This window comes from Orbicella faveolata, unplaced genomic scaffold (genome assembly GCF_042242905.1).
Source record: "Orbicella faveolata isolate gen_17 unplaced genomic scaffold, um_ofav_v1 contig_34, whole genome shotgun sequence".
Taxonomy (NCBI): domain Eukaryota; kingdom Metazoa; phylum Cnidaria; class Anthozoa; order Scleractinia; family Merulinidae; genus Orbicella; species Orbicella faveolata.
In genome coordinates this window covers 3,129,251-3,154,210 of record NW_028301563.1, presented here as the reverse complement: position 1 = coordinate 3,154,210, position 24,960 = coordinate 3,129,251, and the positions used below count along the sequence as shown (strand labels likewise).

The following is a 24,960-nucleotide window of genomic DNA, read 5'->3' as shown; positions in this document are numbered from 1 at the left end:
ATGTAAGGGTGTTACCAGTATCTCTAGGGAGTTGAGAGGAAGTCATAATATTTTATCCATTCTGTTAATCATGCATGGATTCGTGCTGTTATCAGCGAGTACTTTTATCTACTTTACGTATCAGATTGTAGATGATAGCCTCTGTGACGCCACTCAATTGCTTGGTCTTCACCGCGACCAGGACAAACAATTGAGGTACGCACAATTCATTGAACATTTTTATCATGTTCTTGACGTGCCAAAAATTGAAGGAGTCGCTGTTCAAACGGGAAGACATTGCCTGCTGCGATGCGTAAAAAACGATCGCTGTTTTTCCACAAACATCGGGGCATTTTATCTACCAACTGGAAATGTCTCGTGTGATTTACTTCCAACTGACAAGTACAATGCATCCGAGAAGTTCAAAGCGAATCATACTTTCCATCACTACAGCATTATGGTGAGTTTAACTATTATGTACTACAATTGCTTATCTTTACTAAACCACCATGCATGCATGCTTAGCTCTGAAATTATGATGCTTGTCTTGAGTTTCTATGTTATCTGCAACTTGACGAGTCTTAATTTTTGCAGCCCTTTATCAGGCCTCATCCACACTATACCACGCAGGAGGGGTTTAAAAACGGATCTTTATTTCTCCGTCTAGGCCTTCCTTCAGCACTGATCCGTCTCGAAAATGGAGCTTTTCGAAAACGGAGTATTTTGAAAACGCCGGCTTTGCTTCTAGTGCGGAGAGGAGAACAATTTGAAAACGAAGGTTTTCGAAAACGTTACGGTAGTCATAATATTCCCCTGACCGAGTTTTACTCAAACATAAATGCAAAATAATCCGCAGTTGTTCAGTTTTCAAATTGCCCCGGCGTAGCCGTGTAAGAGGATAACATTCGATCCGCTTTCAAATTTCTCCGGCGTATTGTGGACTGGGCCTGAGAGAGAAATTTTACCTGAAAAATGCGGCACAAGCTCTCAAAGGATTAGTCTCTTTCACTTTCGGTATATAAACTGGATTGGGATGCAGTGGTCATACTGTACTAACACTTTTATGCAGATAGGTTGCGTGTAAATAAGAAGGACTTCACCCAATTCTATTTATTTTATTTATCTATTTTCAATGAAAATCCTCAATATTTACTTCGTTGAGGCTCTATCATCTGAAACACTTTGCTTTGGCGTCTTCAACAAGGAGATATAAACTCAATAAGACAGCTGCCCGAACATTACAGGAAGTTCATTTTAGCCCGAAGATAGAACTTTCCCTTTCTCTTTATCAACTAAAATGAAAACTTAATGAAATTGGTCTGAGCCAATCAATCGCTGTAGTTTTTTTCGAATGAGACAAGTTTATCTGTGATGCAAACCGTGGATGTGGATCAAGCGCAGAGGGCTTTTAAGAAACATCTGCCAGAATATCAGGTGAAGTTATTTTAGACAGAACACCCTCTTGTTAAAATGAAAATGTTTTCACCTCACCGTTACCGTTACAACAACGCGGCGCTTTTACAAATCTGACGTTCTTCAGGTCTGAAGCGGCGCTGGCCCTGATGCCTCGATTTCGATCGAGAACTGGACGCAGTGAAAAGAGCTGACTTTCTAAAATGAATCTTTGAGGTCGAAATTGTTTGTTTTACTCGAAAATAGCAATAATATTACTTTAAGGTATCATGGTAGGTGGATTTTTACGAAAAATGCGAAAAGCCTTTTTTTGGCTGTTTAAATTGAGAAGACGGAGATAAATACTTTGCAAAAAGAATGGGGGAAAGGGCTTTTTTACTTTTAAAGTTAAAGCAAAAAAACTATTTTTGAATATTATTAACCCCTTACAGCGCGTTGACACCTCTAATTAAAATTCACCGCCAGTTGTCACAAGTAACGCGAATTGCGGTGTGATATTTCATTTGTGCACGCGAACTGTTCTTGATCTGGTTGTTTCATCGCAAGTTGGCTTTCGTTTTTGTCAAATTTTCTTTATGTCAGGACGAAAAATTCTTGGCCATTTTCGTCTTCGAAGAGACCGCCAAAGAGGCGAAAATCTGGTGGAACCCACAGGTTCAGCGTCCAACTAGATCTTTGGCTCTGAGCGACCGTGGGTCGCGCTGTAACCAAGAAGAATGGTTGAAGGAACTCGAGGACACTAGTCCCGCCAATGAAGCTAAAGGACAAAATACAACAAGTTCTAGTCGCACGAAATTGTTGTAGAAAGGACGCGATTCCGAAACTTCCACAACGAGAGAGTCAAGCGCAGATGTAGATGATGACAATGTCGGTAGACCTCGAGATTTCCTCTTTTTCATGCTTTTTGGCTTCATGAGGCATGGTTTCAAAAAAATGTCTGGAGAACGAAGGAGCCTAAACTTAAGCAACATAACGCCAATGCCGCCGACGAAATCTTTTAAGTAAAAGATCACGGCAGTTTAACTTGTAGTTTGTCCCTTCTCGGACGACTTCACTGCGACGCGGGTTTCCACGCCAGAATATTAGTCGTCTGTTTATTTTAAGTTGTCATAACCCATTATTGTGGTAAACGGACCCATGCCGACATCTGTCAGTGCGGAGGGGATTTTTAACACCTATTCATACAAATCTCATAAAAGGTTTTTCGTGTTTTTCTCGATAAAATAAAACTGCATATAAGGACGAACATTTTTAGTTCGTTTACGCGCGTCTTCCGATTGAATTGGCTGAAAATCGGCAGGTATGTTCTAGGATACCTCCTTCGAAAAATTGTGTCGGGCTTTGTTTAATTGCGCTTCCGTTTCAAAGTTATGGCCTCTTTTGTAGAAGGAAACGACCGCGTTAAAAATATCAAAGTTTAGGAGGGTGTAGAAAAAAAAAACCAAACCACATCTGTAAAATCGCAGACACGATTTTTGAGGGTGATGTGTGAGAAAACATTTCCGATGTAGATCGCGCCGCTCCGATAATTCACGCGCGGAAGCGAACCAGTTTAAGCAAAGCAGTGTTTCTGGGTATTTCTTTTAATATCACTGCGACAATAACTTTTAAGAAAATTTCAAAGATATAATTGTATTCTATAACTATTAAGCTTTCAGAAAATGTATAGGTTGATGTGGTTTTCTTTCAAAGCGCCGGCGTAAGAGCGCGATTTCCAAACACTGTCAATCCACCCACCATGATACCTTAAAAAAAGAAAAAAATAATAATTATAGCAATGAGTTGGATGAGCTTCTCTCACTCCCCAAACACAAATAAAACAAAACCATCAGAAATCAAAGTCGGACAAGGGAGACGGGTAGGGCCCGAGCAATGACGGTGTGTGTTAAATTTGCGTGGATATGTAGCTTTTCTGAGTCGTGTGTATTACGATTCTGTTTTCCATCTAGAATATATTCCTCACCTGAATTCCTGACGATTTTAAACGATTCTGTAGCTAAGCATGTTTGGATGTCAGTTTGTAATCAAATCGTTGAGAGAGTGAAAGCAGGAGGAGAAAAAATACTGTCTGTAGATCTATAGAAAAGCTGAAACTTTTATTGGCCTTTTTCAGGGTTAAAAATTTTTTACCAGCAATTTCTTGCGCTAAAAGTAAAACAGATAATCTATCACTATCTCATTTTTCTAACATTCCGAATTTGCTTTTGCCTTCCAGAGTCCTTGTGAAAGTTTTCCCTGTCAGCACGGTGGAACCTGCCGAGCGCTTTACGAGAATGACGCCTGCCAATGTACATGCACACCAAACTTCATCGGCAGAAACTGTGAGAACGGTGAGTTTCTTTACGTCTTTACGTTTCTGCTATTATAAAATAAATATAATAGGACTAATAATTATGCAAACAAAATGAGTTTTTTCATTTCGTACCGCAACAAAGTAATAGATTTGTTTGCTCTCAGCATAGTTTCTAGAGGGTAATGGTTATGAAGCCCAGCAAACATCAAAGGAGCAAACAAAGATGCCAAGATTTATGTTGGAAGGTCCATGACCGTGCACAATCTTTTGTTTTGCGTTCATAAATTATACATGAATTGCGTAACCAAAACGTTTCTACTGGTCAGTTTCTCAGTACGGAGTAAACAACAATTGTGTTTTGTGGACGGTCAGGCCAAAAAAGCGAACAAAAACATACAGCAAAGAAATTTGTCGGGTTTGAAAATCATACCCTCTATTAACTATACTCTCAGTAAGTGATTTAGGACAAGTGATAACGGAGCCGAGCATTTAAACATTAAAACAAGTGTTACTAAGTAAACATAACAAGAAAGTGAAGAATGATCATCGCAGTAAATTTTCCAATTTAAGCAATTGGAAAGAAGAAGCCTGAAAAACTCAGGGCTTCAACGGGATTCGAACCCGTGACCTTCGCGATACCGGTGCGATGCTCTGCCAACTGAGCTATGAAGCCACACATTGGGAGCGAGGTCAATTAGTTGAGTTCATATCTTCCCGTGAGGAGTGAAATGATGTGAAGTTTATATGAAATAATTCATATATGAACTGCGGTTGTAGATGAAAGTGAAGAATGATCATCTATGAATTATTTCATATAAACTTTACATAAACATAACAAGGCTAAATATCTCGACTGGCAGTGGGCGAGCCAGTTGGCTATTTACAGCTAGTTGGCTCCCTTAAGTTAATTTATTCCCTTAATTAAGCCCGTTAAGTGAAATTCCGTTCTTTTTATTCTTTTGACCGAAGATGGTTTCGTACGAATACAATTTCAATGAACAGCGGTACTATGAGCAGGTGTTATTACTGATAGGTTTACGTGCGTAGGGGTGGGGCTTCTTCTAGGGAGGTGCTAATTTCCAGGAGAGAAGCTTAATATTGGAAATTATATTTTGTTTTTCCTTTTCAGTTCATTTTTAAATTTAGTTTTCGTTAATTCTGTTCCCGTTACATTAAATTGTTGCAGACCTGAACGAATGTACTACCAACATTCCTAATTGTGACGATAATGCAGATTGTGTGAATACCATGGGCTCATATTTCTGTAAGTGTAGAGCTGGATATACGGGAAACGGACAAACTTGCAATGGTAAGAGACAAACAAACACTACTAAGGTTATGCCAAGGTTTTTGTGTGGATCCTACCAAAATCAATACAAAGCGAGAGACATTATGATGTAAGATTAGTGTCTTGTACAAACTGGAAGTGACTGCTATGTGTCGGTGTTCAGTGTGCAAAACTCTGGATTGAAAATGGATCATTTTAATTCGACTCGTATGTCGAGGCTATCAAGCACAAGAACGTTGTAATGCAATCAATTTATCGAGCTTTTCCTTTTTCAAACATCACAATTTAAAGAAATCCAAACAAACAAAACTGTCGGTGAAAAGACAGTCGGTGAAAGGAGTTTTTGTTTTGACCGTAACTGAGTTATATCTTGGAAATCCATATGACATTCGTCAAAAAATTATTTCAAATCGTTTACAAAAGGCACAAAATTAAGCACTCGATTCCCTGACCAAAAACATTTCTACTGCATAATTCGTGTTAGACCCGACGACGACAAGCAAAATTATAACTACCGTTTCATTGTGTGTAATCCACACTACAAAAAAGCGAGCCCTTGTGAGCCCGTGAATGATGACATTTCACTTTGTCCACTTTTCCCCAGGAGACACTAACGCAATTTGAATCACTCAATTATAGCGACTTTACCATGTTAGGCTCGGAAGATTTTTTTCTGGCAAAACACTTGTGAAGCACCTAGCTCAAAGTCGCCAAAGCTTAGTGCTGTACTAGTTTTCGTGCCTTTTACCTCAGAAATCAGTGAATTAGTCAATGAATCAATCAATGAATTAATCAATCCAGCAAGCAAGTGAGCAAGCGAGCGAGCAAGCAAGCAAGCAATTAATCAGTTAAAGAGGCAAGCAGGCAAGCAAGCAATCAATTAAACAATCAATCAATCAATCGAACAAAAAAAGAGGCAAACGATAGAATCAAACAGAGAGCAAAAATCGGTCAAGTGAATCCCAGCTTGCGAACTGCAGATACGAACATTTCTGCAAATACTTGAAACCTAGTATCGTGAACTTTTGTTTCATTTTGCTTTGTTTCTGTTGCATAGACATCAACGAGTGTAGTGTTGTTCAAATCTGTGACGTAAACGCCAACTGCCAGAATACCCTTGGGTCTTACAGTTGCTCGTGTAAGCGGGGATTTTATGGAGACGGCAAAACCTGTGCTCTTCGAGGTATGTTTACCAAGTTTTCTAAAAATAGTTCTTTTTTTTACATTTACGCCAGATAACAGGAGCGCCATAACTATAGGAATAGAACCACATGCATGCGTAGAAGTAGAAAACCACGCAACTTTTTTTTCTCATGGTCAACATGGCTAGCGGCATAGATTGCGGGCGCGCGCGCCCTACGACGACGACGACGTGGCACATACTTCAACCAATACCAAGTCTTGAAGTCTTGGTCTACACCGTACTTCTTTGATATTGGGCATCCACGTTATGGTCATTCCACAGCTGTCAAAACAAGGTATCTGCTTACCAGTATCACGTGACCATACCGCGGGGTCAGGTTTAGAACTCCTCGAGGCCACTTGTTCTTGTTATAGTTGACCGTTGACCAAGTACTGGTTTTCTATTGGATGGCGGGTTTATGTCATGTTAACTTGTTGTGAACAGAAAGGGCCGGGTTGATAGGAAGCCAGTCAACGCTAACCCAGGATTAACAGTTAAACGCAGTATAAATTTTTCTTCTATACAAATGTTTTTCACCGCTTTTATTTTGTGTAGTTTGAGATGATTCAAACTCAAAACAGACCAAGCAATATAAATAGAAAACCTCACCGCAAAGCTAAATAACTCAAATAAAAATTCTCGTTTATCCTGGGTTAGCTTAAATGGGCTTTTACAAGCCGGCCCAAGAACTTCGCTTTTAGGCCTGGCTAAATCAATTTATATTAATCTAATGATGTATGCTCGTGGCCTGAGGAAAGCCTTCGCGAGAGAAATTTAAAACAATCGATTCATGATTTTTGCCGTGCATCAATGAACTACAGTGATGCACCTGGAAAGTTTGGAGAGCACCCAAGAGACTCTAGTTGCTCTCCGCTACGCCTTGTGATCAAACAGCTCTGCACGCTTTCAGTGTACTCTTAACTACTTCCCGTGTTCATTGTTTAAGTTAACTCAAGGTCTAGGTCCGCCATTGGGAGAATGTGGCAAAATACTAGGGTAGGGACTTTTAATGCGATAGCGTACTAGTCCCAACCAGAAAAGACAAATCCGCTACAATTTTAATTAGAAGAACGGTCGATCTGAGTTCCAACCTCTTGAGTCACTTAGCTTAACATGTAATCATCTCTTTGAATTCGTTTCTTTCTCACAGATACCTGTCAAGACGTCTTGCAAGGCAACTCGACCGCTAGTGACGGAACTTACGTGCTATCTTCGTCATTAATTTCGGTAAGATCTTTTCATGTAATAATGTGCCAGTACAAACCATTCGTCGTGGCATAAAAAAAAAAAAAATAATAAAAATACATACATACATACATACATACATACATACATACATACATACATACATACATACATACATACATACATACATACATACATACATACATACGTACGTACGTACGTACGTACGTACGTACGTACGTACGTACGTACGTACGTACATACATAAATAAATAAAGCGAAAGCAGAACGACCAGGGAATATAGTAAACGGAACATGAGCAACGGATTTAGTCCTATCTCCCAACTACAAACATGTTAGTGCTGTGGGGCCGGCCATAAGCTGACCGCCTGGAAAATTCTCCCCAGAGTACAAAAATTGTATGGTTGAACCGATAACGCCGATGCTAGTTCCTGCAAAAATGAATTGCTAATACGTTTATCCACTCTTACTGGCAAATTAGTCGCTGTAGACTACTGGATACGGAAAGCAAGATGATCAATGTCGATGGATCACTGGTGTTCATTTATTGGGTGACAAAGTTGTTTGGAAATGTATATGTATAATTTTTTGCGACTATGAAATGTATTTCTGCTGTAAAACTGGTACTGTAATACATCTGTAATACTAGCACTGTGCTGCTTGGATCCCGAATTTGACAAATGCAGTCACAGCCAATATCGGCACCGAATTAAATCAATTAATTAATTAATAATATACATGAAAAAATTGCTCGATTCTGATTGGCTGAGAGTAGTGCAGTTCAAGTGTAACACCAGTGCAAAAAGTGTAACACCAGTGCAAATTACACATTCTTATTCTGGATTATGATTGGCTGAAAGACAATAGCAAATTTTCTAAGCCAATGATATCAGGTAGAATGATGAAGAAAATTTTGTTCGGAAACTTTGAAAAAAGTTTCCTCGAATGAGAAAAAATGGCTTCAAGAAAGATCTTTCGGCAGTTCCTTCATGCTAATTTTTTCATGTTTATATTATTAATAAGTAATCATACGATTTTTCTCGTTCAGTTTGGTATAAATTTGCACTCGTGAGTTTTTCAAAAAGCTGAAATTGTACTCGCCAAAGCGGCTCGAAACCGTGTGATTACCTATACAAATTAAATGAAAATGTATAATTACAAAAAACTCAAAGATATAGCAACCACTAATAACGATCGCAATGACGAAGTGTTTCCCTAAATGAGCGTAATAATAATGTGATCTATTCTACCAAATCATGCGCTGATTTGCTCCCGCAAGATCAGTATCCATCAGGAGCTATTAGGGGAGCCTAGATAGACGATTTGCATGATAGTGTATTTTAACTCAAAGAACCAGAATTAACGATTTCTTTTTCTCATGCCACTGATTTGCCCAATCGTCATTTAAACCCCATTTTAGTTTAAAAATTTGAATAACAAATGAGAAACGAAGTGAATTCTTGTGATCGTAGTCAAATGACGAGATCATGCAAGTGTGCTATTAACGGAAGAATTGGCCCTCTGTGTGAGCATCACCATACACGTATATTACTTTGACTTTTTCCCTTGTCCAAAAATGCTTTTAAATTGAAGAAAGCCTTTTGAAAATAGTTTGAAAAGTAGACAGTGGGTTCCGCGTATAAAAACCGTTCGTGACCAGGTTTCTGTAAGGGTCTGCATAAAGCCGACAAAGCGTCATTTTCTCAGTATAAACATCTTCCTCTAAGTCTCGTTATCGCCATTAATCCTTGTTTCAGGTATATTGCGACATGACGTCAACTGGCATAGGTTGGACACTGATCGCTCGGTTTTCAAACAATGATGACAAAAATTGGATGAATGATACTGGACACTGGTGGTATGACAAGAATTACTCTCTTGGAGAAACAAGTGATCCGTCGATCAACGCTGACATGATATCACCAGCATTCTGGATGGTAATCGGGACCGAGTTGAAGATCACACGCAGTGACGACTCACAACATACTCCTTTGCTGCAGACCACGGGTAACTGTCTGGGTGGACAGACCTTCCGCTCCAAAGTCACTAGCTATGGCGACTTCAGGAATGGCGTTGTTTGGGCCACAGACCAGTGCTTGGGGAATTGCACTGTACAATATGGCGGACAATACCAATCAACTAGCGGCTTTCAACAGGCCACATGTAGTGGAGACATACAAGGCTCCCATGCAATCGGTTTCTGGTGTGACTGGGGTTGGGACGGTGCAGTGCTTATGATTGGCGGAGGTGGAAGTAGCTGCAATCACGCCGACCACGGGATTGGAGTAACTGAAGCTAACGAAGCTTCCTTTGTGTATAGTTCAAGTGGTGAATCTGATTTTGGAAATGACGGATATGCGTCAACTCCAGGCTACTCTTTGAACCTGTGGATGCGATGATTGGCGAGGATCGGATGGGACAGATTCTTCATCACATCAATGATATCAAACATGACTTCCACATAACTACACCTACCTCATTTGGATTTATTTTAATTTCAATTACTGTGATATGGCATACTGAAACACTCGTTAAAGCTTTTAAGAGGACGTACACCTCCAATCGGATTAGCTAAAGATTATTGAATCAATCTTTAAAAGTTAGAAATGAGCGGGTGCTGCAAAGCTTGTAAATTAAAGTTGTCGTGCAACCGCTTTATAACTTTGATTTAAGACTTGGTTTTAGATGGTATGGGTTCTCATGGCTTATTTTAATTGTTCTTGTATTTCTAAATCGTTTATGTTAACATAATCGCATTTTCAATGCATTATAGAGCACAGCCAGTATGTTAAAGGACCCTTGTCACCCTTCGCCGTTTTCGATGCCGTCGACATTATTAATATTGTATGGTGAAGCGAAATCTTATTGCTTTACTGTAAGTTGTGTTCCTGAAAGTATTTTGATTATCTTTAGTAGTTTCACAGTCGTTTCCTTTTTTTCGGCATCCTCCGAATAAAATATAATAGCAAAACTCTTGCATGTAAACGAAAACAAAGGTGTGGTTGACTAGGGCTCTTAAAGACATAAAATTAAGAAGTAAAATGTGACTTGGTCATCACGCCATAGCTTGTACTTGCGCTAAACCGTGAAACTGAGTCACTAGGCATGATATTCAAGTTTCTAGTGATTGATTTCCTTTGTTATCATACGAGGATAGACTTTAAAGCAAAGGAAAAAACTAGGTACCCAAAGGGTACATGTGTGGGATACGTGGATCAAGAATGCAATGCAATCTTTGCAGCTCATTTGCATTAACGGACACGAGCCGATGACAATAGTGTGGAATCCCACAGGTATCCCACACAAAAAACTGGTTATCCTGCTTTATTCAAGTTAAGATGATTTAGAAAAGTAGATCGATAATATTTGATAAAGCAGGCATGTCTTTGTTTACAGTACTAGTATACACTTTTTTTGTAATAATATTGCGAACGGTTTGGCCGAAGCAAATAAAATGCACATTTGCAAATTGATGTTTATATTTCATCTTTTCATACAACCCCGAACTCAACGTAATGTTTGCTTTATTATAAATATTAGTTTCAGCTACAGGCAGGATCGATTCTAAAACGCTCTGCTGACAAAAAGCTATCTGAACCAGGTCGAAACAAATTAAGGATCGTTCACATAAATTCTTCGTACGGAAATTCTGGATTCTTTCAATATTAAATAACGACAGATCAGGAAGGTTTGCTTTACATATATGAACAAGAGTAAGTTCCGTGTCGTCTGTTCATCATCGTTTAAGCTTAACTGGATAATATTTCTATACTATCTCAAAGGGATGTCACTGGTTTTATGAAAAGCTTTTATGACGCTAGAGATATTGACGTCGGCGTCCTATGCGAAAATTACATAACTTAAAGCATTTTATCTTTAGCGACACGGCACGGGAAATTATATTTCCCGCGTCGATCCACTGCCGTTCCCGTCTTGGCCTTCCCGTCCTTGCATCGTATAAAGGTCCCTAATGTAGCTTGTGATGCAGAGGACATTAATGCCGTGCACTCAAATTTTAAAACAATATTTCGCAATGTAGAACAGAATCTGCAATCAGGCCGATTACATCGATCACTGGGCGACTCAAATGGCACAGAAATCACGAATTCACCGTTCACGGTAATTCTTTCCTCTCAAGGAAACTCGAATCCCTCTCGAGGGATTATTCAGCCATTTAAAGGGATAATTCGACCCTTTCAAGGGATTATGCAGCCCTTTCAAGGGAGTACGCATTCCTTTCGAAGGATGATGCAATCAGAGCACAACGCATTCAATTCCACTGCGATTACGTGAGAGTTCCTCTTAAGGAGATATGACTCTCTTAACAGAGGGCGAACAAAAGGCTTTAGTTGAAGAAATCATGACCATGAAAAACACATCCACAGAAGCTATGCCTGTTCATTATGTAACTTGTATTTTTTCTGCAAATGCTCGAGGAGTGAAAACCAATCTTTCCAGTGTTTACACTTGGGCGAGGTACATGTAAGAGTAAATCTTTGATCTTTAATCAGTATACTTATCAGTTGCTCCATGTAGGAAAAGAGACAGAGAACCATCTAGATTACCACGTGAAGTTTTAAAATCAGTTAAACACAGAAAAGTAAAAGGCAGAATTAAACATTTTTTGAAGAAAAGTGTTACCGTTTCATCTGTTTTATTCACTGTGGCTACAAGTTGTGAACTATGGATTGTCAAGTTTCCTCATGAAGAGGAGTCGGTTTTTACTGGATTTTTTTAAACAAAATTTGAACAAGAAAAGTGTTGGTCTTCTGGCAGGAATTATAAATGTTATCCAGAATTTTTGTCTGAGTTCAGTTTGATAATAAGAACTACTTCTTGTCAGAAAAGAAGCTATTGTTATCTGGAGAAAAAAAAAAAAAAAAAAAGAATTGAATAAATATAAGTGAGCGTCTTGAGGTCGGAAAGTAAAAAGGCTTCGTAAGAAGTGATGGTGTGGGTTATATTTGCGTGGGAATTATCGAAGTCTTGTACATCTTTCGAGTTTTTCGCTTCAAGCTGTGTTAAACTGCGTCAGCGATTTGAAGTCGATAATTCTTTCTTGTTTTTTTGTTTGTTTTTTTTTTAGCGTTGGACGTTTCGCTTCCGGCTATTTCAGGATTTCAAATTTACCACGCGCCGTAATATTGGCTTGGTGGGAAATTATGACGTCATTACGCGATCGGGCGGTTTTAAAATAAAGCATTGCGTGAATCCAGAGTTTAAAAAGTGCCTCCTATCGTTTATAATTCATATGAAAGCTCAGAGTCGTTCACTCAGAATTGTTTTTGTATATCGGTCTCTCGCTTCTTTGTCGCATCCTGTATTTTTAACATCTGTCCTTTTCGACGAATTCCCTCACTATTTTAAGGCTGGTTTTCACTATCCTACCTATTCTCATGAATCATCACATCATCTAAATTAAGTGGTAACAAGGATGTAAACACGTTAGCGGAGTCTGTCTTTCTGATGGAGGGAATAATGGATTGTATACAACCTTTTAAAGACTGGGTTATGTTTCCATAAAGTAGAGCAAATTGACATAAAAGCTGGGCATAACTTGTCAGCCAATATTTTCAGACCACAAATAGAAGCTAAAAGAAATGCTGCTGTTAATTTCGAAGACGTCATGATCAACATTTAATCTTCTCGCCAACGGATAAAGTTGCAAAGTTCTATTACTGTAACCGTGTATTCCGTAATTATGCGTTGCTTTGTAGTTAAATTGTCAATAAAAAGACTTGGGCACAACTCGTCAACGACGTCCAATTAAAGACGGCGATGCTGTTATTTGATTCGACTGTTGTCTTGGCAACTTCAAACTAAAAGGCTTGTTAAGTAATAATTAAAAATATCAATTAATTCATAGACACAAGTCTGTAGAAACCTTTTAATTAATGATGTAAGGGTGTTACCAGTATCTCTAGGAAGTTGAGAAGAAGTCATAATATTTTATCCATTCTGTTAATCATGCATGGATTCGTGTTGTTTTCAGCAAGTACTTTTATCTACTTTACGTATCAGATTGTAGATGATGGCCTCTGTGACGGCACTCAATTGCCTGGTTTTCAGCGCGACCCGAACAAACAACTGAGGTACGCACAATTCATAGAACATTTTTACCATGTTCTTGATGTGCCAAAAATTGAAGGAGTCGCTGTTCAAACGGGAAGACACTGCCTGCTGCGATGCGTAAAAAACGATCGTTGTTTTTCCACAAACATCGGGGCATTTTATCTACCAACTGGAAATGTCTCGTGTGATTTACTTCCAACTGACAAGTACAATGCATCCAAGAAGTTCAAAGCGAATCATACTTTCCATCACTACAGCATTATGGTGAGTTTAACCATCATGTACTACAAATGTTTATCTTTACTAAACCTTCATGCATGCTTTGCTCTGAAATTATGATGCTTGTCTTTTTTTTTTATTTATTTATTGCCACACACTTATAATATTTATAATACATATACGTACATTACTTACAATTCTAAGACAACTACTTATTCTACTTAAAGTACTGCATTTACTTGCACTCCATATCAATACTTGTCTTATGCCGGCCCATCTACATATTAGGCATTAGACAAGTGTTGTGATGCTTGTTTGAGTCTCTATGTTATCTGCAACTGGGGGAGTCTTAATTTTTGCAGCTCTTTGTCAGGTCTCGTCCAAACTATACTAAGCAGGAGGAGTTTAGTCTTCCCTCAACACTAATCGGTCACGAAAATGGAGCTTTCGAAAACGGAGTGTTTTGAAAACGCCGGCTTTGCGTCCAATGGGGAGATGAAAACAATTTGAAAACGAAGCTTTTCGAAAATGACGACGTTACGGCAGTCATAATATTTCCCTGCCCGAGATTTTCTCAAACATAAATGCAATCGTTGTAGTTTTTTTCGAATGAGACAAGTTTATCTGTGATGCAAACAGTGGATGTGGATCAAATGCAGCCGGCTTCTAAGAAACAGATGCCAGAATATCAGGTAAAGTCATTTTAGACAGAACTTCCTCTTGTTAGAATGAAAACGTTTTCACCTCACCGTTACCGTTGCAACAACGCGGCGCTTTTATAAATCTGACGTTCTTCAGGTCTGAAGCGACGCTTAAATCCTGATACCTTGATTTCGATCGAAATGGTTTTGTTTTACTCGAAAACAATAATAATAATAATAATAATAATAATAATGATAATAATGCTCAAAAAAGGAAAAAAAAAATCATTATAATAATGAGTTTTTACCAAGTTAGAGAAGCTTCAGGTGTTATCTCATGCTTTTTCGATTTTATACTAGGCAAGGTTTTTGTCTAGCCTTTTTGTGACAAATTGTTAAAGGACGTAACTTTTGTTACGGAAATATTTTATTAATATTCCTTTGGAGCCTTCACCACTGCAAGCTGTGTGAACCAAATAAGAATGAAGCCCGCTCTCTTTCTCTTATTATAGTTAAACATCTGCCCGAATATCAGAGGACCACAGAACTTTATCCTTATTAATAAGAATGGATCTGGACCAATCGATCGCTGCAGTTATTAAAATGAGACAAATTTTTCCGTGATGCAAACAGCGGATGGAGCTAACGCGATGCTTCTAATAATCATTTTTTCGATTTTCATATAAATTTATTTTTTGTATTCAACTTCGCCTAACTAAAATACTTTTATACATAAAATTTTTATTAGGCAGGAAGACCACTACAGCCTAGCCAATTACAGTGGATCCCCCGTCAATAAGAAGTAAACTCAAGCTACTCATATTTAAACAAAAAAAACAAAACAAAACAAAACAATTATAGGAAACGATTTGGAAATACATGAGACAAGAAATGTAAGTGACAGAAACCGACGTTTCGGTGCATCTTGCGCCATTATCAAGGTTACATAATTAAAGATAAAGAACTGTTTGTGAAGAGGCTAAGTTGAAGCGAATTTGTATGAGAGAGTGCCAAGCTAATTACATGAATACTTCAGCACGAAGATAATCAGATTGCACTTTGTGTACCCGACATAACCTGCATCACACATGCCACACTTGAATAAATTAACAACGCATTGCTGGGTTACGATGTTAGGCTTGGGCTCACGCAGGCTTAGATCTTGTTTAAGTTTGCGGCTAGTAAACACGCGTTGAGGGACACCGTCAAAAGGCGTCATCTATTTACAAACATTATTCCAAAGAACATAACACTGCTGTTCCGACCAACTTCTTAGCACGCTTCAATGTAATAAAGAAATGCACAAACAAATTTGACTGCCTTGTTAATGAAATGCTTTGTATTCAAGATCTTAAACCAGCACTGAATGTACAGTCTGATTATCTTCGTGCTAAAGTATTCATGTAATTAGCTTGGCATTCTCTTATGCAAATTCGCTTCAACTTAGCCTCTTCACAAACCGCTTTTTATCTTTAATTATGTAACCTTGATAATGGCGCATGGTGCACCGAAACGTCGGTTTCTATCACTTATATTTCTCGTGTCATGTAAAACAAAACAAAACAAAACAAAACAAAACAAAACAAAACAAAACAAAAGGAAACCAAACAGAAGTTCAAATTGTTGGGAACAGCACGACGGCGGCTACTGAAGAGTCCTCGCTGTTGCATCTCGGACAGACTGTTCTCCAGTTTCTTAAGTCGTCAATGTCGTACAGATCTAAAGCCCAATTGTAGTATTGAAGTAGTAAACGTCACATGTTGTAATATTGTAGTAGTAAACGTTTTAGCAGGATGGCAGGATGGCAGAACTTCCTCTTATTAAATTGAAACATTCTTGCATCGACGCCACGTTAACCGAATAGACCTTGTTCCCTTGAATTCAACGCTGCGCTTTTATATAAGTACGAGGAACTTGAGTTCTGAAGCGCTTATATCCAGATGCCTTGATTGCGATCAGGAAGAACACAATGGAATGAAATGACTTTCTAAACTGAATCGTTTAGGTTATCAACTTTCTAGAAAACGAAATGGTTTTGTTTTATTCGAAACAAACAAACAAGAAAAAAATGGCAATAATAATGAGGTTTTACCCCGTCAGATAAGCTCTTCTCACTGAAAAAAATAAACAAATATAAGCGAGCATCTAGAGGTCGGAAATTTAAATAGGAACCGTATACGCTTCGTAAGAAGTAATGAAGTGGGTTAAATTTGCGCGGGAATGATCGAAGTCCTGCACATTTTCCGAGTCGTTCGCTTTGAAGCTGTGTTAAACTGTGTCAGCGATTTGAAGACGATAATTCTTTGTTCTACCGAATGTTGGGCGTTTCGCTTCCGGCTATTTTAGGTATAATTTTCAAATTTACCTCGCGCAGCAATCTTCGCTGGGTAGGACATTATGATGTCATTACGCTTTGTGCGTTTTTAAAATACAACATTGCGTGAATCCAGAGTTCAAAAGTGCTTCCTATCGTTTATAATTCATATTCCGGGTGAATATGTTCCGTTCCAACGAGAAATAACACGATGACGTCATAAATTACAGAACGTTAACATGGCGACGTCCAGGTTATTTAAGCTGAAAACCAAACTCGATCCCTTTTCGAACCACTCATAGCGATGTCAACAAAAGAAAAAACATTGCTTTAGAGCTGAACTGACTGCTTTCCAGCGAAGACTCCCTTAAAGATTAAGTTATGTTTCATGTTCAGCGTGCGTATACAAAACGCTTATGATTCGGGCAACGACACTTGAGAGAAAACATTACAAAACAAGAAGATCTGTTAGATCTTATAACCGCGCTTTTAAAATTTAACTGTTTGCTTAGCACCACCGTCGGAACGCAGTGCACATTCCAAAGCAGTCATTGATGATTCTTTTCTTACTGTTGACATCACATCACTTGATCAACACAAACTGTATTATTGCACCATCAGTGGTAGCCGTTGACAAATCTCCGATAACGTAATGGTCTTAATCTAGAACATTCTTCGGGATATGTATGGGCATGAACGATATGAACGACACGATAATAACGCTATTAACAACTGCTTTCTTTCTTAAAAGTCACGATTAAATTTAATTGGTGTTTTCCACGAGTAAAGGGCTAGCAAAGTAGTCACACAAGTCATATAATCTATACATCGGTCGGGATAGAGTTAAATTCTATCCCGACCGATGTATAGATTTTGGTCACTCCCGTGACCACAGATTGAAAACGTGACAGAAAATTGGCGTTACTTTCGATTCTCACCAAATTTGGACAGTGGGATGATCTCATCATTAGCCAATTACAGGCCATTTTTCAGCTCTTTCCTTCATATCCCCTTCTCGGGAGAATTTTGTCAAGTTAGCTAATTTAGTATGCAAGCCGCCATAATGGCGGTCGCCGTCGGCGAAATGTTTATTTGCTCAAAATTGGGTCAAAATCTTTCGATACAGAAAGTAATTTGGGACCAGTTGCTAGCCTCTAAGGCTGGATTTATCCAGAAATAAGCTGTATTTTCGTTTTCGTGCCGAAAGCCACGCGATGAAATATTATCGGCTTGTTCTGCTGTCTTGTTGTGTTTTTTCTCTTGGTCTTTTTTGTAGCCCGCCGAGGCCAGTCTTTCGTCTAAATCAGTTGAAAAAAGTCAGGCGATGATTCTGGAGTTTTCTGGCCGAAACGTCGGCTTTGTTATGTTCGTTTTTTTCGGTTTCTATGGGCGACCGTGGCTTCCTTCGTTAGGTCAAGTCTGGGGAGTGAGGTCACAAAAAAATTCTAATAATTCTGGTTTTGTTCGATTTCGCTGAAATTTTAACACGATAAAGCTGGATTGTTAAGGAATAGATTTACCGTCTGCCGATGTGTGGTAGCTATTAACGTTAAAGTGATATATCGCTTCGAAGTCAGGGTTTTGAAGAGATTTTTTGCAACGTGTGGGTTCGGCGTGATTTTGTAATCAGAGGTTTTTGTTGACCCCGAAGGAAAAAATATCCGGAAAAGGTCATTTCATCGACAATTCAAACGAATATAAATATGTATATGTTCCGAGCTAAATTTCTGGTGAAAAAATATAATTTTTGACGGGGGCTAGGTTTTCAATTTTTTCCCGCGAAAGTCAGTATCGGAGATGAGATTTATTAATGTTTCAACAGCTTTTGGCGAGTAAGCATCACAGGTTGCGTGACTCAAAATTTGGCCGAGTGGAAGCTTGGGTCTGGACGCCGAAAAATCTTAAAAAAAAAAAAAACCCGGGTAAAACCATGAACCGCGCTCGGCCCATGGCCGCGCGGTTAATAATGCTGTTGGCGTTATTTCCAAAACTTGTAAAAAAAGGTTTCTCATTAGACGCCCGACCAGGGGTCTGTAGGCCGTCGAGTGGTTTCTTAAAAGAGCTGGTACCTAAAGTAGGTACCATTTATATCTGGTGCTGATCTGAAGTATCGTTGCGCACCGAAGACGCCATGGTAATCAGTCGGGACAGCGGCCTTTCTTTCCTTTCCGGCCTTTCCTTTTAGGTTTCAATGCTTAGCTACTTTCTCTGACTTTGCCTTGCAAAAAGGGACTTAGGCTGAAATGATATGAGTGACCTCGGGTTTTCTGTTAACTACATGTCGTTAAATGTGTATCGTGGAAATCCGCGATAAGGATATTATTTTATTTTCTCAATTTTCCATCGACAAAACAACGACACGAATTAAAAAAAAAAAAAAAAAAAAAGAAAAAAAACAAGACTAAGACTTTTGCTTTTTTGAAAGCTCTGAAAAGAGCCGTTTGAAATGCCATAACAATGAGGTGTTTAAATTTTTTCTTGAATTTTTCTTTGGAAGTGTTTCTGTAGTACAGTACAGCCCAAAAATAATGCACGCGCAAGAAGTGGCGCAAGAAGTTCTTGCGCGGCAAGAACACGCAAACCGCCGCAAGAAGTAAACATGTCATGTTTTTGCGGTTTACCCGCAAGAACATTCGAAACGCAAGAAGTTGAAAGTCTAACCGCAAGAAGCCGCAAGAAGTTGAAAATCTAACCGCAAGAAGCCGCAAGAACTTATGAATCTTACCGCAAGCCGCAAGAAGGCGCAAGAAGTTGTTGCAGGTCAAACAGTCTGTTCGTTTATCAGTGCCATGTTGGTGGTCGAAATGCTCAGCGTTGGTCGCAATGTTATCCATAAGATATGTTACTGCAGTGGGAAGAGATATATTTCCAACAGCTGAGACCAGATCTGGATTTATGTTTGCTTATACTGTGAAAATAATATCGAACGCACTCGCGTGTTCATGATACCTACGGGAAAAAAGCCCTTCGATCACTTGAACAGTCTGCTGGCAGACAATCACAAAACGGCTCCAAGTAATGAAGCTCATGAAGAAACAGTCCACGCAGAAAAATCGAACTACAATGTAGTTAGTCTGGGGTCCAACACTTTTTGCTTTGCTTTGAATGCAAAATTCATTATCATTCAGAAGTGTTGTCTTCTTCTTGCGGATATGTGAGCGAAGACAACTTTCGTTCAAATCGCACACTGAACCGCAAAGACTGCGTGTGCACTGCGATGTTGTAAGTTTCTTTAAGAGCTTTTCGCAGAATTAGTATTACAGGCGAAAAGCCCTTGCAGAAAATATATTTTGTGTTTCTAAACAAACAGTAATCAAGGAAACTTGAAAGTCGCCTATGGAAGCGAACTTCGTAAATTCTACCCTGTTTGCAATGCGGTAAAACATTACCGGTATAACTATGCTTGTGATAAGCACATAAATGATCTTCTGAACAGCGAAATCTCATGAGTTTGCCTTATGCATTCCTCTTATTTCGAAGAGAATCCCATTGAACGAAATCTTTCAGGACAGCATGCACTGATAATAATCATGTTGTTGTGACGCCTTGAACTTGCATAACCTCTTCAAACATTACTGATGCGTGAAAAGTCACGCTTTTGTCATGCATGCATGTAGTCCTGTGCTTGTTTTCGCCGACTGAGAAACTTGCTTGTTTCAAAATTTGGGTTACACTTGGAAACTACTTCCCAGTAAATATGTGTTTTTTTAACCTTTGGTCCGGACAGAAAAAGCCATTTCAAATAAACTCATTTCGCGCCGCTATCACACCGCGGGTCCGGGACTCCGGGACACATCGTAATAATATTGTAAACAGTAAAATTTCCTCCATGTCGCCGGAAAGCAAAACAAAGTGAACCCAGTATCTAATTCAGAACCAACCGATAAAACATGTACTGTTACTAAACTGATGAAAATAATTATAGACCAACAAAAAGCCAAAGGCCTTATCTCTGTCTCAATCTGTAAAGTTATTTTGAGAGACTCTCGATTCACAGGTTGCTTAGCACGAGACCAAAATCTTCCCACTGTCAGAGATAAAATCTACCGACTGATTCATTCGAGAACGAAAACTCTCTCCACGGACGACCTCGACAGGGCTATCTTTAAAACGGGGAACGGGAAATCAGGGAATGGGAATGGGGAACGGGGAACGGGGAACGGGGAATCTTTAAAATGGGGAATCTTTAAAAGCGGCAATCTTTAATATGGGGAATCTTTAAAAGCGGCAATCTTTAAAATGGGGAATCTTTAAAAGCGGGAATCTTTAAAATGGGGAATCTTTAAAAGCGGCAATCTTTAAAATGGGGAATCTTTAAAAGCGGCAATCTTTAAAATGGGGAATCTTTAAAAGCGGCAATCTTTAAAACCGGGAATCTTTAAAAGCGGCAATCTTTAAAATGGAGAATCTTTAAAAGCGGCAATCTTTAAAACGGGGAATCTTTAAAAGCGGCAATCTTTAAAATGGGGAATCTTTAAAAGTGGCAATCTTTAAAACGGGGAATCTTTAAAAGCGGCAATCTTTAAAATGGAGAATCTTTAAAAGCGGCAATCTTTAAAACGGGGAATCTTTAAAAGCGGCAATCTTTAAAACGGGGAATCTTTAAAAGCGGCAATCTTTAAAACGGGGAATCTTTAAAAGCGGGAATCTTTAAAACGGGGAATCTTTAAAAGCGGCAATCTTTAAAACGGGGAATCTTTAAAAGCGGGAATCTTTAAAATGGGGAATCTTTAAAAGCGGCAATCTTTAAAATGAAGAATCTTTAAAAGCGGCAATCTTTAAAATGGGGAATCTTTAAAAGCGGCAATCTTTAAAATGGGGAATCTTTAAAAGCGGCAATCTTTAAAATGGGGAATCTTTAAAAGCGGCAATCTTTAAAATGGGGAATCTTTAAAAGCGGGAATCTTTAAAATGGGGAATCTTTAAAAGCGGAAATCTTTAAAATGGGGGATCTTTATTAAAAGCGGGTGATTTCTTGTCAAGCATTGTTTTGACTTTCCGTCCTTGTTCCTGGTTTTTGTGATAAAAACGGCTTCAAACGACCCTTCCCCTATCACATCTTGTTCGCCGAAATCATTCCACATAAACTGTGGAAGACCTTCAAAGCGACCGATTCTTTCTTCTTTAAAGTGAATGCAATGGGCACTTTGAAATTGTCTTCGCATGACTGCATGGCGTAGAAAGAGGTATCATTAAGCACGCAATGATGGATTATACGCGAAATTCGCCGTCGCATCGTTCGGGCATCGAGCATCGAATTGCTTTATTGCCGGTTTTCAGTGTCATGCAATTCAAAATAAACAAAATAAAAATGAAAACAGTTCAAACGATAAAGTCTAGAATCTTGAAGAGAAAGAAGGTAAATATGCAATGACTTTCGCTAAGATTCAGGTCACAGCAATGTTTCTTACGCAAGACATGCGGAGAATTTTTTTACCCAAATTTATAGAGATTTTGATGGAGACACCATGCTGGCGCCCATCCGGATGGCGGCCGGAAACCAACAGAAACATCTGTCACTGAGTTTTGCTACAAAAGCGTGAATTTATCTCTTCAAGAACTCAAAAACATTTTAAAAATAATACTTTTTCTAATACATGAACCGTTCAGATAGCCAAATTCCCCGAAATGAGTCACTTTTTTAACCAACATGACAGCTTTCTTGCCCGTCATGTAAATGCCGCGTCACGTAAAAGATTAGAAATTCAAGCGCAGTCTATTACAAAACCAAGAACCCACTTGGAGCAAAAATTTGTATGACTGTTAGTTTTCAGCTGCTCTTACACATCATGAAAGTAAAATCTCAGGATGATTAATAGTTTTGTAGTTTGAATTTTAGCGACGTCATCTGAGGTGACTGTTGATTTATCGATTAAACAATCAAAAACGTGTTTTCCCTGCCATATATTTGTCGTTAAGTCGTAAGTCCTTCCATTAGCACATGATAAGGCTATGACAAATATCCATCGCTGCGAAACTAAACGTCACAGTCCGGAGTTAAGATAAATCCAGGCGGTTAGATTCTTTGGTCTCAGAGTGAGGATCGAGATTTGAACCGCTCCACTATCACGCGAAATCGATGTGCTTTAATAGCGTGCAATAAAATTACAATGAATAAATTCCACAACTGTCTCTGTACGTGTTGAGTTGATACATGTGACAGAATAAATAGCTTCCGGTGGGAAACTGAGAGATTCTCGTTCACTTTTCAGTAAAGATTAACGCTTTTAAATATTCCCCACTTTAAAGATTCCCCATTTTAAAGATTGCCGCTTTTAAAGATTCCCCATTTTAAAGATTGCCGCTTTTAAAGATTCCCCATTTTAAAGATTGCCGCTTTTAGAGATTCCCCATTTTAAAGATTGCCGCTTTTAAAGATTCCCCATTTTAAAGATTCCCGCTTTTAAAGATTCCCCGTTTTAAAGATTCCCGCTTTTAAAGATTCCCGCTTTTAAAGATTTCCGCTTTTAAAGATTCCCCGTTTTAAAGATTGCCGCTTTTAAAGATTCCCCATTTTAAAGATTGCCGCTTTTAAAGATTCCCCGTTTTAAAGATTCCCGCTTTTAAAGATTCCCCGTTTTAAAGATTGCCGCTTTTAAAGATTCCCCATTTTAAAGATTGCCGCTTTTAAAGATTCCTCATTTTAAAGATTCCCCGTTCCCCGTTCCCCGTTCCCCATTCCCATTCCCATTCCCCGATTTCCCGTTCCCCGTTTTAAAGAGAGCCACCTCAACAGCGTTTAGACTTTATATGGCTTACACTTTGGAACTTATATTATTAGTCACATCATTAAGAAGCTTCCCAAGATCTCTTGTGTAACGGTAGCCGTATACGTATTAAGGTCGACGATTTGTTTGTTCGTCGGTACGGCTGAGAATCAACTTCTTCTTCTGTTATATTTGTTTACGTTTTGATGGATTGAAATACAGCTTTGTGGAACATGTAAACAGCAGCTCACGCCGATCAACGAATTCGAAGTTTCATCAAACGCGCATCCGTTCATTACTTTTTCTTTGGTCGTTCCCGGGGATCGGTCCAAATTCGAATTAAGTTAGACTCGTGAAAAGTTCGTTGTCTGAACTGAACTTTAGAGTTTAAATTGTCCAGAGTTAAGAATTTGTCGTTTTAATGCTTCTTACGGTAAGTGCGGCGCTAGTTATGTTTTTTTTTCGTCGTGTCTGTTAGTTGTGTTTTTTAGAACCCGACGCCAAGACGGTACTGTCTTGATACGGATTTTCGCGTGCTAAGAGTGTTAGCGCAAAAGAAGTTCTTGCGGGTTGAAAATCCTACCGCAAAGAAGTTCTTGCGTATCGAAAATCCAACCACAAAGAAGTCCTTATGGTTTTAACTCCTAACCGCAAAGAAGTTCTTGCGTCTTGCAGGATCCAAGCGCAAGCGACCCGCAAGAAGCCGCAAGAAGTTGACGGCTTGCGGACGCAAAAAGAAGTTCTTGCGCGTGCATTATTTTTGGGCTGTACTGTACGTCCATGTTGTTTACCATCTTATTCACGTGGCTGCTGAATTCATGGAGGGCCTGCAGTGTACGCTGCAAGTCTGCTGTGGCCAAAACAAGAATCGAAGGACTTCTAGCAGTGCCTCGTGTTGTTCTTTGAATGTCTCGATTATGTCGAGACGCTCGTCTCGACTATAGGATAGCTTCTGTAACGGTCGTCCAAACGGCCCATGTCTCTGTTACTGATCAGCCGATCTGTACAGCACCGCAAATGATCCCCAGACCGGAAATGATCCCCAAATTGGGCCGCAAATGATCCCCGATGTGGGCCGCAAATGATCCCGCCGGAAAACGAGGAATGGCATGGAGTTTGTTCTTCGGGTCGAGGTTTCAATTTTTAACCTAAACAGAAAAAAGTCATGACTGACCGTATTCTGCAAGGATATAGTTCTCAGGAGAAATATTTTTTCGGATAGATTAATTACCGTAAAAGCTCCGCGGAATGCCTTGTAATCGGCTTTGCCTATATATAACCATAACATTTCATAACAATTTAACCAAAACGAAAACTGTGAGCGGAAAAGTCAGATCAGTCACTCGATATTCTGCATCTCAATTTTCTAAATCGTGTCTAATTTTCTCGCCTGCACGTTTGGTCGTGAGTACTAGAGACTTTTCAAGTGCGGTTTCCGGTTTTGGTTAATCACGTGGAATAAAGAAAACCTCTGATACCTAGGGTACTCTTTGTTATCGATTTCGAAAATCAGTAGCAAGAAATATTAGCGGATATCGGAATGCAGTGGTAACCTATTTATCTTGCTAAAGTTGTTCGTGAAGCAAGACTTCGATGGTCTGGAAATCTTACACGACAACGGCTTACAGCTGCCATTCTACTTTTA

The 24,960-nt window shown here is 39.1% G+C and overlaps 3 protein-coding genes across 3 annotated transcripts in view; all 3 read left to right on the top strand.

The window, feature by feature from the left end:
- The first annotated feature begins 52 nt into the window (after positions 1-52).
- Positions 53-7,042, top strand: LOC149104319 (uncharacterized). Its single transcript, XM_089271228.1, has 4 exons — positions 53-439; positions 3,608-3,722; positions 6,031-6,156; positions 6,978-7,042. The coding sequence occupies exons 1-4, from the start codon at positions 71-73 to the stop codon at positions 7,040-7,042; spliced, it is 675 nt and encodes a 224-aa protein (XP_089127354.1). The 5' UTR covers positions 53-70.
- A 2,077-nt stretch (positions 7,043-9,119) lies between these two features.
- LOC149104318 (uncharacterized) lies at positions 9,120-9,909 on the top strand. The gene has a single exon (XM_089272115.1). The coding sequence runs from the start codon at positions 9,132-9,134 to the stop codon at positions 9,759-9,761; it is 630 nt and encodes a 209-aa protein (XP_089128241.1). The 5' UTR covers positions 9,120-9,131; the 3' UTR covers positions 9,762-9,909.
- Positions 9,910-13,329: 3,420 nt separating this feature from the next.
- LOC149104316 (uncharacterized) overlaps positions 13,330-24,960 on the top strand; it is a 33,006-nt gene continuing 21,375 nt past the window's right edge. Inside the window, exon 1 of the mRNA XM_089271227.1 lies at positions 13,330-13,698. Within this exon, the coding sequence (XP_089127353.1) occupies positions 13,330-13,698 (369 nt within the window). The remainder of the gene's footprint in view (positions 13,699-24,960) is intronic.

Bases quoted from the DNA above. Each gene is read 5' to 3' on its own strand.
- LOC149104319 (XM_089271228.1), top strand. From the start codon at position 71: ATGCATGGATTCGTGCTGTTATCAGCGAGTACTTTTATCTACTTTACG. The intron at 3,723-6,030 runs GTGAGTTTCTTT...TCTGTTGCATAG, and splicing joins CGGCAGAAACTGTGAGAACG to ACATCAACGAGTGTAGTGTT. The intron at 6,157-6,977 runs GTATGTTTACCA...AATGAACTACAG, and splicing joins CAAAACCTGTGCTCTTCGAG to TGATGCACCTGGAAAGTTTG.
- LOC149104318 (XM_089272115.1), top strand. From the start codon at position 9,132: ATGACGTCAACTGGCATAGGTTGGACACTGATCGCTCGGTTTTCAAAC.